Below are 15,163 nucleotides of genomic sequence, written 5' to 3'. Positions count from 1 at the left end.
AACCACAGACACCCCACAGAACATTAAAGCAGGCAATGCGATGCCCACACTGTTGCTCCCACTGCAAAATCTTCGCTCATTTTGCCAGCAGATGGCACCACCTTTTTATTACACAATCACATTTGTGTGTTCACGACTCTTTAATTACCAGTTCCAAAGCCTAAACTGAAATAATTCACACGAGACTGAGGTTTTAGTAGAAAATAGTGCAGAAATTATGACAATTAGGAGAAATTAATTTAGAATCATAAAATCATGGAACGGTTTGGGTTGGAAGGGACCACAAGCTCATCCAGTTCCAACCCCCTGCCATGTGCCGGGACACTCCCCATTGGACCAGGCTGCTCAAGGCCTCATCCAACCTGACCCTGAACGCCTCCAGGGAGAGGCGACACAGGACCAGGGTGCCAGAACTCTCTCCAGGCCTTGCTCCTGACTTGGTGATCCATCAGAATCACCAGACGATGATCTGCCTCCTCTCCATCAAGCCTACACCAAGTTTTTCAGCAGTGAATACTAGAAGGTTTTGGAGGTCCTGGGAAAATTCCCTTGGCTTCCAAAAGGAAACCAAAAGGCTATGAGACTGCTCAAAAAATTCATAGAGTCACTTAGTTAGAAAAGACCTTTGAGATCATCAAGTCCAACTGTACCTGTCCACTACTAAACCAGATCCCTGAGCACCTCAGCTACCCATCTTTTAAACACCTCCAGGGATGGGGACTTAACCATTTCTCTGGGCGGCTTCTGCCAGTGCCCAAGAACCCTTTCAGTGAAGAATTTTTTTCTGTTACCCAACCTAAACCTTCCCTGCCGCATCTTGAAGCTGTTTCCTCTCATTCTATCACTTGTTACTTGGGAGGAGAGACCAGCACCCACCTTGCTACAACTCTCAAGTTGTAGACGGTGATAAGGTCTCCTCTCAGCTTCCTCTTCTCCAGGCTAATCCACCCCAGCCACCTCTCACAACACTTGTTCTCCAGATCCTTCCCCAGCTCCGTTCCCCTTCTCCAGACTTGCTCCAGCCCCTCAATGTCCTTCTTGTAATGAGAGGCCCAAACCTTTACCCAGGATTCAAGGTGTGGCCTCACCAATGCCGAGTAGAGGGGCGCAATCACTTCCCACAAACACACTCCTACACTACCATTCAGCAATTCTGCACAAACACCGCAAACTTCGGTCTCAGTTGCCACCTACTGCAAGTTTGGTACACGCAACGTCTTAATGGGCAAAGAGCTGCTCGCCACATGACAAATGAAAGACAAACACTGACTGCCAAATAATTTAACATTTTTATTTGTAGTATTACAAACCATCGCTAGTCTTTACATGCACAAATGTGTAAAAAAAGGCAATTTTTTACAGATATTTCAGTTTAGCATTAAGTGCATTTCAGCATAATGCAGAACATTGACGACACTATGCAGAATCACGCCAGCCAGTGACCAGCACACCCATCACCACAGTGTTTACAAACAGTTCTCAAATGAGGTTCGAGACAGCGTGTCATTTTGTGTAGCCAAACACCCTTTTTAATAATCGTTATGAACTCAGACCATGTAACCGCTGCGATTGTCCTAAAACTCCTACATGGGCCCAACTAGTTCTATGTTAACCAGACAACGCGATTCCAGCAGCAGAGCGCGCTGCCCGTCTACCACAGATGAGAACAGTTTAAAAGCTGTCTCAGCCACCTGAAGTGAGGAGATTTGGTTGTTCTGGGAAAAGCAATTCTTAGAAGCTGCTTGTATGTTGATAAACTCAGAGACTCAAAGCCAAAACCTGTCTTAACGAAGCTTTTGGTTTTAATTAGAAACAGCAAGTATACATTTAATGTAACAGATGTCAACACACATCTGACTCTCAATTCCTGGAAAATTCCATCTTGGGAGTTCCTGGAGGCACATTCTGGACTAAAACACTTCCTGAAGCAAGCACCTACCTAAGGAGAGACCACAGCTCCCACCACTGCCACACACCCACTCCTGCCCAAACTCCGCTTGTTTGGTCTTCCTTCAGTATGCAAAGAGGAGGGAAGTCAGACAGGGAAAGGCTTCAGTTTCTCAACGGATCTCTGATGCTAAATGTAGCGCTGCAGAGCCGCATTTAGCATCGCAGTCTGTATACAGGGATATGAAATGCTGTATGTGGGACGGATGAATTCCAAGTGAAAAAAGCAAGGAAGCTAGAGCCGCATAGCGCCCTTTCTATCCTGAACAGCAACAAAGTCACCTCCCAAACTGACATCAAGGCCCAATACGAATCAACTGTCCTAAGGAATGTATGCTGTGCTCCTGACAGGAGATGGCAACCACCGATTCCTCAGCAGTTCCTTTTATTAGCTACCTGCTGTCAATAGGCCAACAGATTCAGCAACAGATTTTGCTATAGAAACCTTCATTTTCCGGTTCCAACAGACCCACTGTAGTCTTTCCGGGACTATATCAGAGAGCCAGATATACACGTGGCTTTTTTCCTTCATAAAGCCAACGGAAAAGCTATAAAACTCTGATTTAAAGGCACATTTTAATTCATTAGATAAAGAGAAACCAGCTTTGGCAAACAAAGAGGTAGTGCATATAAGAGCTGAACTGTGATAGTTTCAAAAAGACACAAACAGCACCTATCTCTTAAGGAAATTAAATAAGACACATCAGAATCCAAGAGACAACACAATCATTTATACTGCCTTAGCTGCAGAACTAAAGCTGTGATAGTCTTCCGTAAGGAAAGCGGCAGCGCCGAAGGCAGCAGGCGGCAGCACCTGGGACTATGACAGAGACACGTCCAGTGCTCTCAACAACACAGACCACAGGGCTGTGCCTTTACGATCATTTCACACACACAGAAAAGACAATATGAGTGGTCCACGGGGAAAAGCAGATAGATAAATATATTCTTTTTACCCTATTAATGATCTCTTATTCAAGAGTCAATCAGTAGTATAAGATGTAGGAGAAGAAACCCGTCTAGAAAAATTCAACACAAGTGCAATCATTGTCCATTTCTGACAGGTATGTTTGACTGCAAACTCCCTCCCACCCCATAAAAAGGCCATTCATGCTTTACAGATCTTATATTCGGCTGTACATGGAGTGCTGTCACGTTTCCTACAAACAGAAAAACAAGTCAAATCAGAGATTTTGCATTGAAATTGGTTTTACATTTATTCTGAAAGCACATGCTTAGCTTCGTCATTAAACCAGCAGATAAAGGCATGAAACTAAGTCATTATTTCACCTCTTCTTAGCAAGCAAGTGCTAGGCTGAGGAGATTTATTGCTTCATTGCGTCCACACGGCAGCTAAGAGCAACCCACTGAATAGAAAAGCAGTTGATCCAAATGGATCATTCCAAGGGATGAACAGACCATGCCCAAATATCAGCAACAACTGGAAAAAGTGCCGTTGGAGGATCCCCCAACAAATTTAGAGACTACCCAGGAGCATCCCTTATGATTTCTTTTAAACACAGCAGACTATTCAGCTCATATTTTATAACCAAAAGCTGAAAATTAGTTTGTGACAATTTCAATTGCCAGCGGCAAATTTACAATCCTTACACAAAAGAGGATTGTAAAGTCATCATTATAACCATATATATGTGTATTTTCAAGTTCTTGAATAAATCCTGTTTTGCCTTACAGAAAAAAAAAAACCCCAAACATACCAAGTCTCTGCACTACCTCTTTTGAGTTCTGGATACCACAAGAACAACTTGGGGGTGAACAGTGCGTACGCATACCAGACTCCTATCATTGGCATGATAAGACTGGACATAAGAACTCTTGATTTCTTTCTTTCCTCTCCAAAAATAAGCCCAGCTAACCCACGGCACTAATCCTATCTCAATTAGAAACTTCTTATTTCAGATGTAAGGATGATATTCCTTAATCCATATGTTATTTGGGAAGAAACTCCATGCTTAATTTTCACACGTGCCTTCTCAAATTTATCAAAAGTACTGAGAAGTCACTTGTTCTTTAAAAGTGAATAAAATAATCAAGTTAGAATGAGAGACTTTACCTTCCGAGACTGTGCAATGGAGAAAAGTGACACAAATACAGTTTACCGGAGTATTCGCAGTGCAAACTCTACATATTAGGGTAGTAACGACACAATACTGATAAGGAACAGTCACACTGAGCTGTCCTGTCCTAAATCTGTTCTGCTGCAACAAGGTTTGAACAGTCAGGTTTTTGACAGAGCTAATCTGACCCTACACAAGCACAGAAGCAATCGTAATCACCGTCAAATGTGTTTGAGCACTGGGCTAGGCACTAGTTTAAAACACAGAAGAGGAAAGCAGTTAAAAACAAGCAACTGCATTTAGACCCTTTTTAGGACTACAGAACACTGAATTTGAAAGATAAAGCACTTTTTATAAAGAGGTTTAAAAAGATCTTGTTTGCACCTTAGTTATTTCATTTTTCTTCTAGAAAGCTGAAAAAAAACCCAGACAAATCGGTAACTCTGAGGCAGGCAATCTGGTTTTCTCTGCAGGGATGCATACTACCTTCATAATTCTAGCATCCATGCAACACAGCAAAGGCGGCTTCCAGCTCCAACCATCTTCTAGTTAAAGGGAATCAGACTATCTGCCAACAGAAGTAACACCACTGGAATCCACTTCACTGAGTATGTACATGGCTTCTATCTCACAGAAAAATGTGTTGCTTTCTCTTTAAAGACAACCCAAAAATATAGGTGATAAGCCATCACTTAGGACACTAAAAGATAATCCTTTATGCCATACATCCTGTTCTCCCAAAATCACAGAATGGTTGGAAGGGAAGCCCATCCAGTTCAAATCCCCTGCCATAGGCAGGGACACCTCCTGCTGGATCAGGGGACTCAAAGCCCCATCTAAACGGGCCTTGAACCCTTTCAGGGAGGGGACATCCACAACTTCCCTGGGTAGCCTGTGCCAGCATCCAGTGAATGAGTAGTTATTGTTATCTTTCCTATAGGAAACCGAGGTCACAGCTAGCTAGATTCCACACTTGTCCTGAAATTCAGAGTAAACCATAATATAGAGACACTTAAGCTTCATTGCAAAAGTCCAAATTAAGTGGAAAGTGGATACCTTTTAAAGATTAATTCATTTCTGTAGTTTCTTCCATCTCAGCTGGCACATTAGTTTTTAAAACACTTGTTTCCTTGCAACTCTCATCAACTGTGTACGAGCTGAACAGCAAAAGGGGAAAAAGGGCTAATTGAATGTCCTAGAAAACTGGCAGATTAAACACATAAAAAGAGAGGGCAAGAAGAGACTTTAGCCGTAATTTGGAGACTACAGCCCAGCAAGTACGAGGCACTGGATGCACAACAGCTCACAAAGGCTCAGCTACATCAGGAATCCAGAGCACTAAACAGGGAGATCAAGGTCTTAATAAAAGGAGATTAGATCAGGGGGTGCAGACAAGGAAGTGTTTAATAGATGTTCAGAGAGAGGAAGCCTAAAGAAAACATTGGGCGAAATGAGATGCTTAATGTTGTAAAATTCTCAGGAATATAACATCCTTTAATTTTTGATGATGTTGCTTTAGATCCCTCCTGCTTTCTACCCCTGGAGAAGCCTCTCCGTCAACGAGGGCGGAAAGCACTGCCCTGATCCTATGAACTCCCATCTATTTGGACCATCCGGATTGCAGGTTATCCAAGTGATGGATGAAAAGCAATTGCTCAAAAGCACAATACTTATCAGCACAGCTACACAGCTGCTCTGCTCCTTGTAACAATACCATACTGCCCACGCGGAAGATACCGAGGCTGAAGCTTCCCTGGATATAATCTACCTTCAGGGTTCTCCCAAGTAGCACTGCATGTACTTCCTTACAAATACAAACCGCAGCAATATCTCCTCTGATTTACTTTATCTAAAGCACCTCTTCCTTTGCTTCACGTATCCCAGATACCTTTAACAAAATCTGATGGGAGCTTAAGTCAGTTTTGATGAGATGCTTATCCTAGTATTATCCTAGTATTCTACCTGTGCTAACTAACTACTATGAATATTCAGGATTGTGCGTGTTATAAACCACTTCTCCAACAAAACAGGCTTTTTTCCAGAAGATAAAACAAGACATTGCTGCAAGAAGCAATGCACAAAGAGGCATTTCAATCTCCTGCCACCTCTCCGTGAAGAGGCACACGTATTGTTCTGAAGATAAAGTTCAGAAGGCCCTGCAAGTCCCGTTAAGAACAGAACACCGCTACTGCTCATGCACCTAATATTTCACAGTTGATTTTGCAAGTCTTTAACACAGGGACACCAATTATTGCTGCTGCTGTAGGAAAGTGGATCCACATATCAAACATTCCAGTAGCAAAGCTAGTTGTTTTTTCTAACAGCACAGCAGCACCAGTTCAGGTCAAATTTGTTTTAGCATTTACCCTGTAGCTAAGCCCATGTTATTTTATCCAAGGTGCTTCTGGTCCCAAACACGAAGCACCTTAGTTCACCTCCAGCGCTTCCAGCTCATGCAAATCACTCTGGCTCTTAAAGCCAGTGAGACCCAGGGATGCCAGAGAGTATCCAAGCAGGAAAATAACACAAGCCCACACCAACCAATACTATCACTTGTTTTAAGGGATAAACTGACACGTTTGAGAGCAGATGCAAGCAGTGCTGTCCTCAGCAAGTGTACTTATGCTAAATAAAGCCTTAAGAACAGTTTTTTCCTTCCCTGAAATTAGTGCAAGTGTTAATTAGCAGCTTATCTGAATAGCAGACACAAAACCAAAGTCAAACATATTGTTAGGCACTTCAGCCTCCTATCAGCTGCTGTGATAAGCTCACAATCACCAGGTGTTTGAAAAAGAGAGGGCAGACAAAGCTCAAGACACATACACTTTAGCAATGCTTTTGCAATAATAAAAATAAAAAAGTGGATTTACTCACCCATTTTGTGAAAAGAACTTCTTGTAGACCCAGAAGGCTGCCAGGAACACCACGACTGCCACAATCACTTTAGGAAGAATTAAAAAAAGCCTTAAGAGTGATAAAGATCATCTCCAGATCACAGAAAAACCTCAGAAATTTTCAGCAGAAATAGCACTATCTTCACCCACAGCCCCGTAAAACCCCCCTCCCTAAATCTTTGAAATGTGATTGGCTTATTTAACAAATGTGTTGGATGCTTTACTCAAGACTTTTTGAGGTAGTTCAGCTCCAGAACCGTGACCACAGAGAGGGCAAAACATCACCAGCTCATTGACATGAAAACAGATACAACAACATCCTAATGTCACTTTTTACAAGTCTATAAGTGGCAGGCTTACAGAGGTGGGTAACAAAGGCAAGGACAAACAGTACTTCTGTTCACTGGCACAGTTATTTATTCACATGCCCAGTAAACCCCAGCTCTCAAGAGTTTATAAAGTGACCGATTTGTGGCCTCTAAAATCTGAAGCTTCACATGAAATTAATCTATAGTTGCTAACTATTCTTAGCTCCTCTTGAGCTATGCATCTTTAGGAGTACACAAGAGTAACTCTAAAATCATGTTCTGTTACTGCACTCACAGGCGATGGCCAGAATTATCAATTCCATATGAAAACAGACAATCCCCATTATATTTTGTTCCGGTTTTATGAGACACTTACCACAAATGATTGTCGTAATATACGCACCTGCAAACAGAGTGAATCGGTATCAGAAGAAGAACGTGTGCTTCTCATTTGAACAGTATTGTAAAACTACAAAGTTATTTCAAACAGATCAAGCGCTTCTGCCAATATGACCCAGTTTATATCATAACATTCATTTAAATTAAAATATTCCTATTTTTATATTAAAATATTCCTATTTTTAAGTTGTTTTTATCAAATCCTCCTTCTCTTATGTTGAAATAAAGATGGAAGCTTGCATTAAATGACTTCTCCTGAATACGAAAGAACACTGCCAAGCAGCAAAGCTTCTATTACACGTGTTCTTCTTCTAGTGGGAACCCTTGCAGTTCATACTTACTTAACTGGCAAGTTGGCACTTCAGGGATCCACCGATTTGCTCCACCATATTGAATACGAGCTTCACCGTGTAATGTGTAGCCTGGATAACATTCGATCGTAATAAAATCCCCGACAGAGTACAAAGGCTTTTGTCCATCAATTACTCTACCATGACTTATGTCTGGAGTGGATCCAGAACTCACAGGTCCACCTGGAAAGAGAGGGGGGAAAACAGAAAAGGAAATAAAAGTCCAAGCACAGAGGTGATATGTGAATAAGATTCAAAAAGCTGCCATCAAAACATCTCTATCTTCATGTAAATAGCAGAGGCTTATTCAATCCTTAAGGCAGTTTATATGCAAATGCTTCCTGCTTCCTAGAAGCCACAGCTCCTCCTGCTGATGGACATGCTTCAGAGACATGAACAGAAATCAATGTCTCCATTTAATTAGGACGAACTGCCTCAAAATGATGACAACCTCCACTTATAACAAGTGATGCCGTGGTGTCAAGCCAGGCGAGAATCAAGTCTGCCCCATCAAAGGGAAAATCTTCCCAAAACCACTCCCAGAACAGATGCTTCATACTGGCTTTTGAACTTCGCCGGTTTATTTAAACACAACTGAGACTAAACAAAAGGCTCCAGCCCTGCCATGGCTGACGCTCCACCCCACAACACTCCCAATCCTGCTAACATCACCTCTAGCTTCTGTGACGTTACTACATCAGATATTTGGAACTTGTCACTCTCCCCTTGCTTTTATCAGTTATGAGTTTTACTCACATTCACAGTTTTGTAGAGAACTCCATGTGTTCAGTTCTTGACAAGTTACTGTCATCTCCGCAGTGCCATCCGGAAAATAACAGGAATCATCACACTTCAGGTTAACAGAGTCTCCTTTTTCATACACAGCTTTTGCTGGAATCACTACTCCATGCATGATCTTTGGGGCACCACACAGATCTTTGGTAACTAAGAAATGAATTAAAAGTAAGTTTAATGATAATAAACTAAATATTTCACAATTCATTGACTCGCTTTACAAACACACGTTGCTTTGTACGAGAAAAACAGACGAGCGTATCTGAATAATTTAACTTCAACACAATTTTAAGTATAAACATTTCCTTTGGAAGATTAAGAACAAACATCACTGCAGGTATTCATTAAGGTAACGTGACCTTATAATGACAGAATGGTTTCAGTTGGAAGGGACCTTATAGCCCACCCAGATCCAACCCCCTATGATAGGCAGGGACACCTCCCACTGGATCAGCGGCTCCAACCCCCATCCAGCCTGGCCTGGAACCCCTCCAGAGACGGGGCAGCAATGACTTCTCTGGGCAACCTGGGCCAGGGCCTCCCCACCCTCATCATGAAGAATTTCTTCCTGAAGTCTAATCTAAATCTTCCCTCTCCCAAAGCCATTCCCCCTCAGCCTGTCCCTGCACTCTCTAATCCAGAGCCCCTCCCCAGCTTTCCTGGAGCCCCTTTCAGCACTGGAAGCTGCTCTAAGGTCTCCCCACACCTTTCTCTTCTCAAGGCTGAACACCCCCAACTCTCTCAGCCCGTCCTCATAGCAGAGGTGCTTCAGCCCTCAGATCATCATCAGAAGTTGGATTCTGATTTAAAGGCTCACTTTTTTCACAGGTTGGTTTTTCAGGAGACCACGCATTATCCTCTCCACAGGTGATGACCTCCGATCCAATCATGAAATAGCCTGGATCACACACAAAGACGATGGAGTCCTGATAGCTATAGGAAGGGCCAAACCCACTTTTTTTTTTCCCATTTTCAACTCTTGGGTCATCGCATTTGACCACTGTAACAGGTATAAAGAAAAACAGTCCTAAAACATTTGTTAACAGTACCTTTATGACAGACACAGAATCCTTTTACTAACTGTCAGCTTCCCTCTCTAATTCCTCAAAATCTTTTTGAGGGGTTTTGTAAAAGGGTTATTTCTCTTGAAGGTGAGGAAAGCCCCTGCTTTAAGCTACTGGGCTCTAACAGTACACAGTCAAATAAGAATTGATATAATCACATTCCACTTCCAAAAGACACACCTGTAGCGCCTTAGAACTTCAGGAAACAAAGTGATATTGATTAAGGTCCAAACAACACCATGCAAGCACCCAGTATTTCTCCCCATCTCTGCAGCACCAGACTTTGTGCCTGCTGGACTCTGCATTTATTTCTGCACTGGCACGTAACTGTGCTTAGGAAGAAGCTCTGTTTTCTTCCTTAACCTTTTCACATTCTCACTCTTTACACAATTTTTCTTCCACTACCCAGGCATTACAGTCTTTCAACTCCTTCACTTTGACCTTGTCACTTCTACCAAGAGCATGCTCACGCATATTTAACGTTTTAACTTAAATTTTAGTCATATTATGTGTCATAATCAATCAATATCCACAATGCAGTTGATCTGATCTCCACTGGTGCTGTATTAAATGCGGTACCAGAGGATTTGTTTCTTTTTTTCTACAGCAAAGTCCACTCCCTCCCCTGGCCTTTCCAAAAAAAAGGAACAGATACAGAAGTTTTGGAATCACATTGGCTAGAATCATAGAATGGTTTGGGTTGGAAGGGACCTTAATGCCCATTCATTTCCACCCCCTGCCGTGGGCAGGGACACCTCCCACTGGCTCAGGGGCTCCAAGCCCCATCCAACCTGGCCTGGAACCCCTCCAGGGATGGGGCAGCCACCACTGCTCTGGGCACCCTGGGCCAGGACTTCCCCACCCTTCTAATAATAAAGAAGTACATTAAAAATTCCAACAACCTCTACATTGCGGCAGTGGCCCACTCCAAACTCCATTTGAGTTTTTATCATATGTACAGAAAATCGTAGCTGAGCCTATCAGCGAGTAGGAATCTGCGCCCTTCGGTACATCATTGCACGAGTAGGTTACAGACGTTTCATAATCATAGCTATTCAACTCGGTGTAGCGCCCGTTGGCTATGCTCGGAGGGGGTTCACAAGGGATTCCTACAAATAAAGCACACAAATCAGCTGACAGAATTTTGCTGCTACTTCTCCCATCTCAGAAACTGCAAGCCTTGATTTCCAAGTAATTTAATTTTAACATCTTATAGTTAGCTATTTCCAAGACAAGCTGCAGTTATAACTGAGTTACCAATAAATATTCATTATAGGGAGCCTCAATTTTCAAGAAGTTGACTTTAACTAATATGCGCTAATTATCACAATAAATGTTGTTTTTCAGTGGTCAAAAACATCCCTAGTAGGTCCAGAAAAAAATAAAAATCTTATTTTACCACCATTTCTTCCTTTGGGAAGTTTACAGTGCAGCTGTTTTTTACATGAACTACCACCATCTGACAAACTTAAACACAGTGTAATTTACTCACTTTCACAGAGGGGAAGATCTCCATCCCAGCCAACACCTTTATCCTTAATTACACAGGAAATTTTATTAGCTCCACGCAATCTGAATCTAGACAGGGAAAAAAGAGATTAAGAAGTGAAACATCAGAAGCCTCTCATCGATCTAAGAAGCAGCTATAAACTGTTCATACAGCTCTGCTATGTGATTGTGGGGGCACAACATACCAAGTTGTTGTAACGAGAATGAGATTTTAATTTTGTTTGTATTTTGCTAATATTCTCACCTTGGAGAACAAAACAAGTGAGACATCACTAAAAGAACCGATGGAAGTCTCACCATTTTAAGACGTGTACCCTCTAATACTAATGCCCTAAAGTTGTTAATACCAAAATAATAAGCTGATAAACAGGAGAAAAACCTTGCGAGGGTTACTGCTTTTGACTTAATTTGCTATATGCAGACAGATGGGCCACTATATAATATAATAATGAATGTAATAATGCACATATACATTTACTCCCTCTGCCACAGGAGCATTAAAAGCAGTCACTAAAGGTGACGCTCTAGTTTTCACTCTGCAGAATCTCATTAAAAAGCTTAAGCTTTGGTTGATGCAAACAGCAATTAAAAACAGGGATCTAATTCAAATTTAAATGCAATTTAATTTGCTCCAGGCAGAATTTGGGAGACACTTCAAGTCAGAACCAGAAGGAACCTGCGTAAGATAATTTGGGTTTGGTTCAAATCTGGCCTAAGCAGAAAAAATAAGAGAAGAGAAGATTTATTCACTTCGCAGAAATACTTACCCTCCTTCACAAGAAAAAGTAGCTTGTGAACCAAACGTAAGATCTGTCACATTAATAAAACCATGCTCTAATGCCCCTGGGTGCTGACATTTTCTCTCTAGTGGGAGGGAGAAAGAAAGAAAAAAAAATCTACATCTTTGTAGTTACATACAAAGACTCTGTTTTCAGCATATACTGCTCTTACAGACATAAGCATTTTTCAAACTTTGTTTACAATACCGTAGAATATGGATTCTCATGTGAAAAACAACTGAAATCGTTCAATATCAAAGGGAAAAAAAAAAAAAAGAGCTGAGGCACACATTACCGTTACAGAACTGCTCTATGGGTGACCACTGTAAGTCTTCACCACAACTACGGGACGATGGTTTTCCAGGGATTCTCATATACCCCGGCCGGCAGACGTAGGACACCGTGGTGCCAACAGGAAAGCTCTTCATTACGTTGAAGCCTTCCCCGAGCTCTGCGTATGGCAGCCGATCCGGAGGCAAACATGCGTCTGCCAGAGTAAAAGGAAGGAAAAAGCAATACACAACCCCGTCAGCGAGACACAGGCTGAGGCGTAACAGCAGGCAAATCCCACAGGCTTTAAGGTCTCATCATTAAATCAAAGCGGTGATACTTCTAAGAGCCAGAGTTATCTTTATATTTCACTAGGTTTCAATTCTTTATATTTTAATCACACTCAACGTCCAGCTCTACACTAGTAGAGGTTACTCATTTTTTTGTCAATGGTTACTCATTTGTTTACCATTCTACCCAGACAACGCACTTCCTTCCAGCGAGTACCTTTTGTCCGCGTGCCTAATTCTTGCAGTTAAAACGCCCGACTTAACCCACTGTACCCCCACCAGCAGTAATCTTTTCCATATTCTTTGCCGCTTTATCTAGAACTCAGTTTATACACTGCTTTTATTACCTTTTGTGTTTCCAGCATTTGGAAAACACATCTATAATCTGCCCAGTGGAACCGAGTGTCCATGTAGGCAGGTATTCCTACTGGAGTATAAGTTTACCTTTGCTGCAGGAGAAACAACTGAGCCAACCCCACCGATATTCCCTTTCCTAAGGCAAAAAGCCAGGCAGACCCCAGAGGAGAGTTTCCAACCCAGGAAGAGGGACAGACCCTGGGAGGAGAGGTTAATGCTGGGGGTGGAAAACTCCTCCACAGCAGAGGAACCGGATCAACACCTGCAGGACCGGAGCTGCGCCTGATCATAGAATCATGGAATGGTTTGGGTTGGAAGGGACCTCAAAGTCCATCCAGTTCCACCCTCCTGCCACAGGTAGGGACACCTCCCACTGGATCAGGGGCTCCAAGCCCCATCCAACCTGGTCTCTGCAAGACAGGGCGAAAATTAACCTCCTTTCCAATCGATTCATCTGATTGTTTAGAGACTCACCAAGCCATAAATGAACCCCAAATTCAGGGTCAGGACAAGCTTCCAGCAGCATCAAACCCTGTTTCTGCAATTCACCCATTCTCTCCCCTTTTCACCCCAAACTCCCCCTTTCTGCAATTCACCCATTGTCTCCTCTTTTCACCCCAAACTCCTCCTTTCTGCAATTCACCCATTGTCTCCTCTTTTCACCCCAAACTCCCCCTTTCTGCAATTCACCCATTGTCTCCTCTTTTCACCCCAAACTCCCCCTTTCTGCAATTCGCCCATTCTCTCCCCTTTTCAACCCAAACTCCCCCTTTCTGCAACTCACCCATTCCCTCCTCTTCTCACCGCAAACCCCGCTTTCTGCAACGCGCCCATTCTCCCCCTTTTCGCCCCCAAGGCCCCCCGAAGCCGCCGGGCTCCCCGAGGGCCGGGATCCCGCTGGGTCTCAAGGAAGGGAGGGACGAGCCCTGTCCCCGCTCCTCACCCTGGGCCCCGCCGAGCCAGGCCGGCAACAGAAGGAGAAGAAGGCGCGGGGGCCCCATCGCGGCGCGCGGGGCCGAGGCGCGTGCGCAGGACGAAGCTCGTTCAGTGCCCAGCGCCGCCGTAAAGAGGGGGGAGCCATTACCGGAAGTGGGCGTGGCCATAATGGGGGTGAGAGGCGGGGCCAAGGAGAAAGGGCCGGGGCAATGCTAGCCGCGGCCAATCAGGGAGGAGGAGGGCGGGGCCGTTAGGGATCGGAGCGATGGCATTGGGGCGTGGCCATTGACAGCAGGGGGCGTGGCCACTACGGACAGGGGCCGCCCTATGCCCAGTGCTGCTAAAGGAGGGGGCTTGGTCACGGGAGTAGGAAGCGGGGCCAATGCGAGGGGCGGGGCCATCCCTGCCATAGCCAATGCGAGGGGCGTGGTCATTACTAAAAGAGGCGTGGTCAACTCGAGGGGCGTGACTTCGCAGCCCGCGCTCGTACTGTGCCCGGGCTGGATGGGGGGGGAGAAGGGGGGCAGTCCCAGCTCTGGAGAAGGGGGAGAAGGGGGGCATTCCCAGCCCGGGGTTGGGGGGGAGAAGGGGGGCAGTCCCAGCCCTGGAGTGGGGGGAGAAGGGGGGCATTCCCAGCCCGGGGTTGGGGGGGAAGAAGGGGGGCAGTCCCAGCCCTGGAGTGGGGGGAAAAGGGGGGCATTCCCAGCCCGGGGTTGGGGGGAAGAAGGGGGGCAGTCCCAGCCCTGGAGTGGGGGGAAAAGGGGGGCATTCCCAGCCCGGGGTTGGGGGGGAGAAGGGGGGCAGGGACAGGACGAGGAGGAAAGATTTTCGGCTGAAAGAGAGGAAACTGAAATGAGATCTTGGGAAGAAATGCTTTCCTGTGAGGGTGGGGAGGCACTGGGGCAGGTTGCCCAGGGAAGTGGTGGCTGCCCCATCCCTGGGTTAAGCTCTAAGTACGAGCTGTACTTTTCTCCCTCTATGTGTTGCAACCCATAATCCATGTTCTTTTCATTTCCTGAAAGTGAGAACTTCGGTAGCTTCACAGCGTGGAGCCCCTGATCCAGTGGGAGGTGTCCCTGCCCATGGCAGGGGTGGGACTGGATGGGCTTTGAGGTCCCTTCCAGCCAAAACCATTCTGTGATTCCGTTATTCCCTGTTTGCACAGCTTTGAACGCTATCAAAGGTTA

At 44.4% G+C, this 15,163-nt stretch overlaps 1 protein-coding gene across 1 annotated transcript; it reads right to left on the bottom strand.

Moving 5' to 3' along the window:
- Positions 1-1,270: 1,270 nt before the first annotated feature.
- Positions 1,271-14,116, bottom strand: LOC104061873 (membrane cofactor protein). Its single transcript, XM_054087673.1, has 11 exons — positions 13,984-14,116; positions 12,419-12,610; positions 12,112-12,208; positions 11,328-11,413; positions 10,738-10,944; positions 9,589-9,771; positions 8,733-8,921; positions 7,968-8,159; positions 7,604-7,630; positions 6,900-6,966; positions 1,271-3,107 (listed from the first exon to the last, which is right to left on the bottom strand). Exons 1-11 carry the CDS (start codon positions 14,039-14,041, stop codon positions 3,056-3,058), a joined length of 1,350 nt encoding a protein of 449 aa, XP_053943648.1. The 5' UTR covers positions 14,042-14,116; the 3' UTR covers positions 1,271-3,055.
- Positions 14,117-15,163: the final 1,047 nt, after the last annotated feature.

This window comes from Cuculus canorus, chromosome 24 (genome assembly GCF_017976375.1).
Source record: "Cuculus canorus isolate bCucCan1 chromosome 24, bCucCan1.pri, whole genome shotgun sequence".
In the NCBI taxonomy this organism is placed as follows: Eukaryota; Metazoa; Chordata; class Aves; order Cuculiformes; family Cuculidae; genus Cuculus; species Cuculus canorus.
This window is presented reverse-complemented; position numbering and strand designations above follow the sequence as displayed.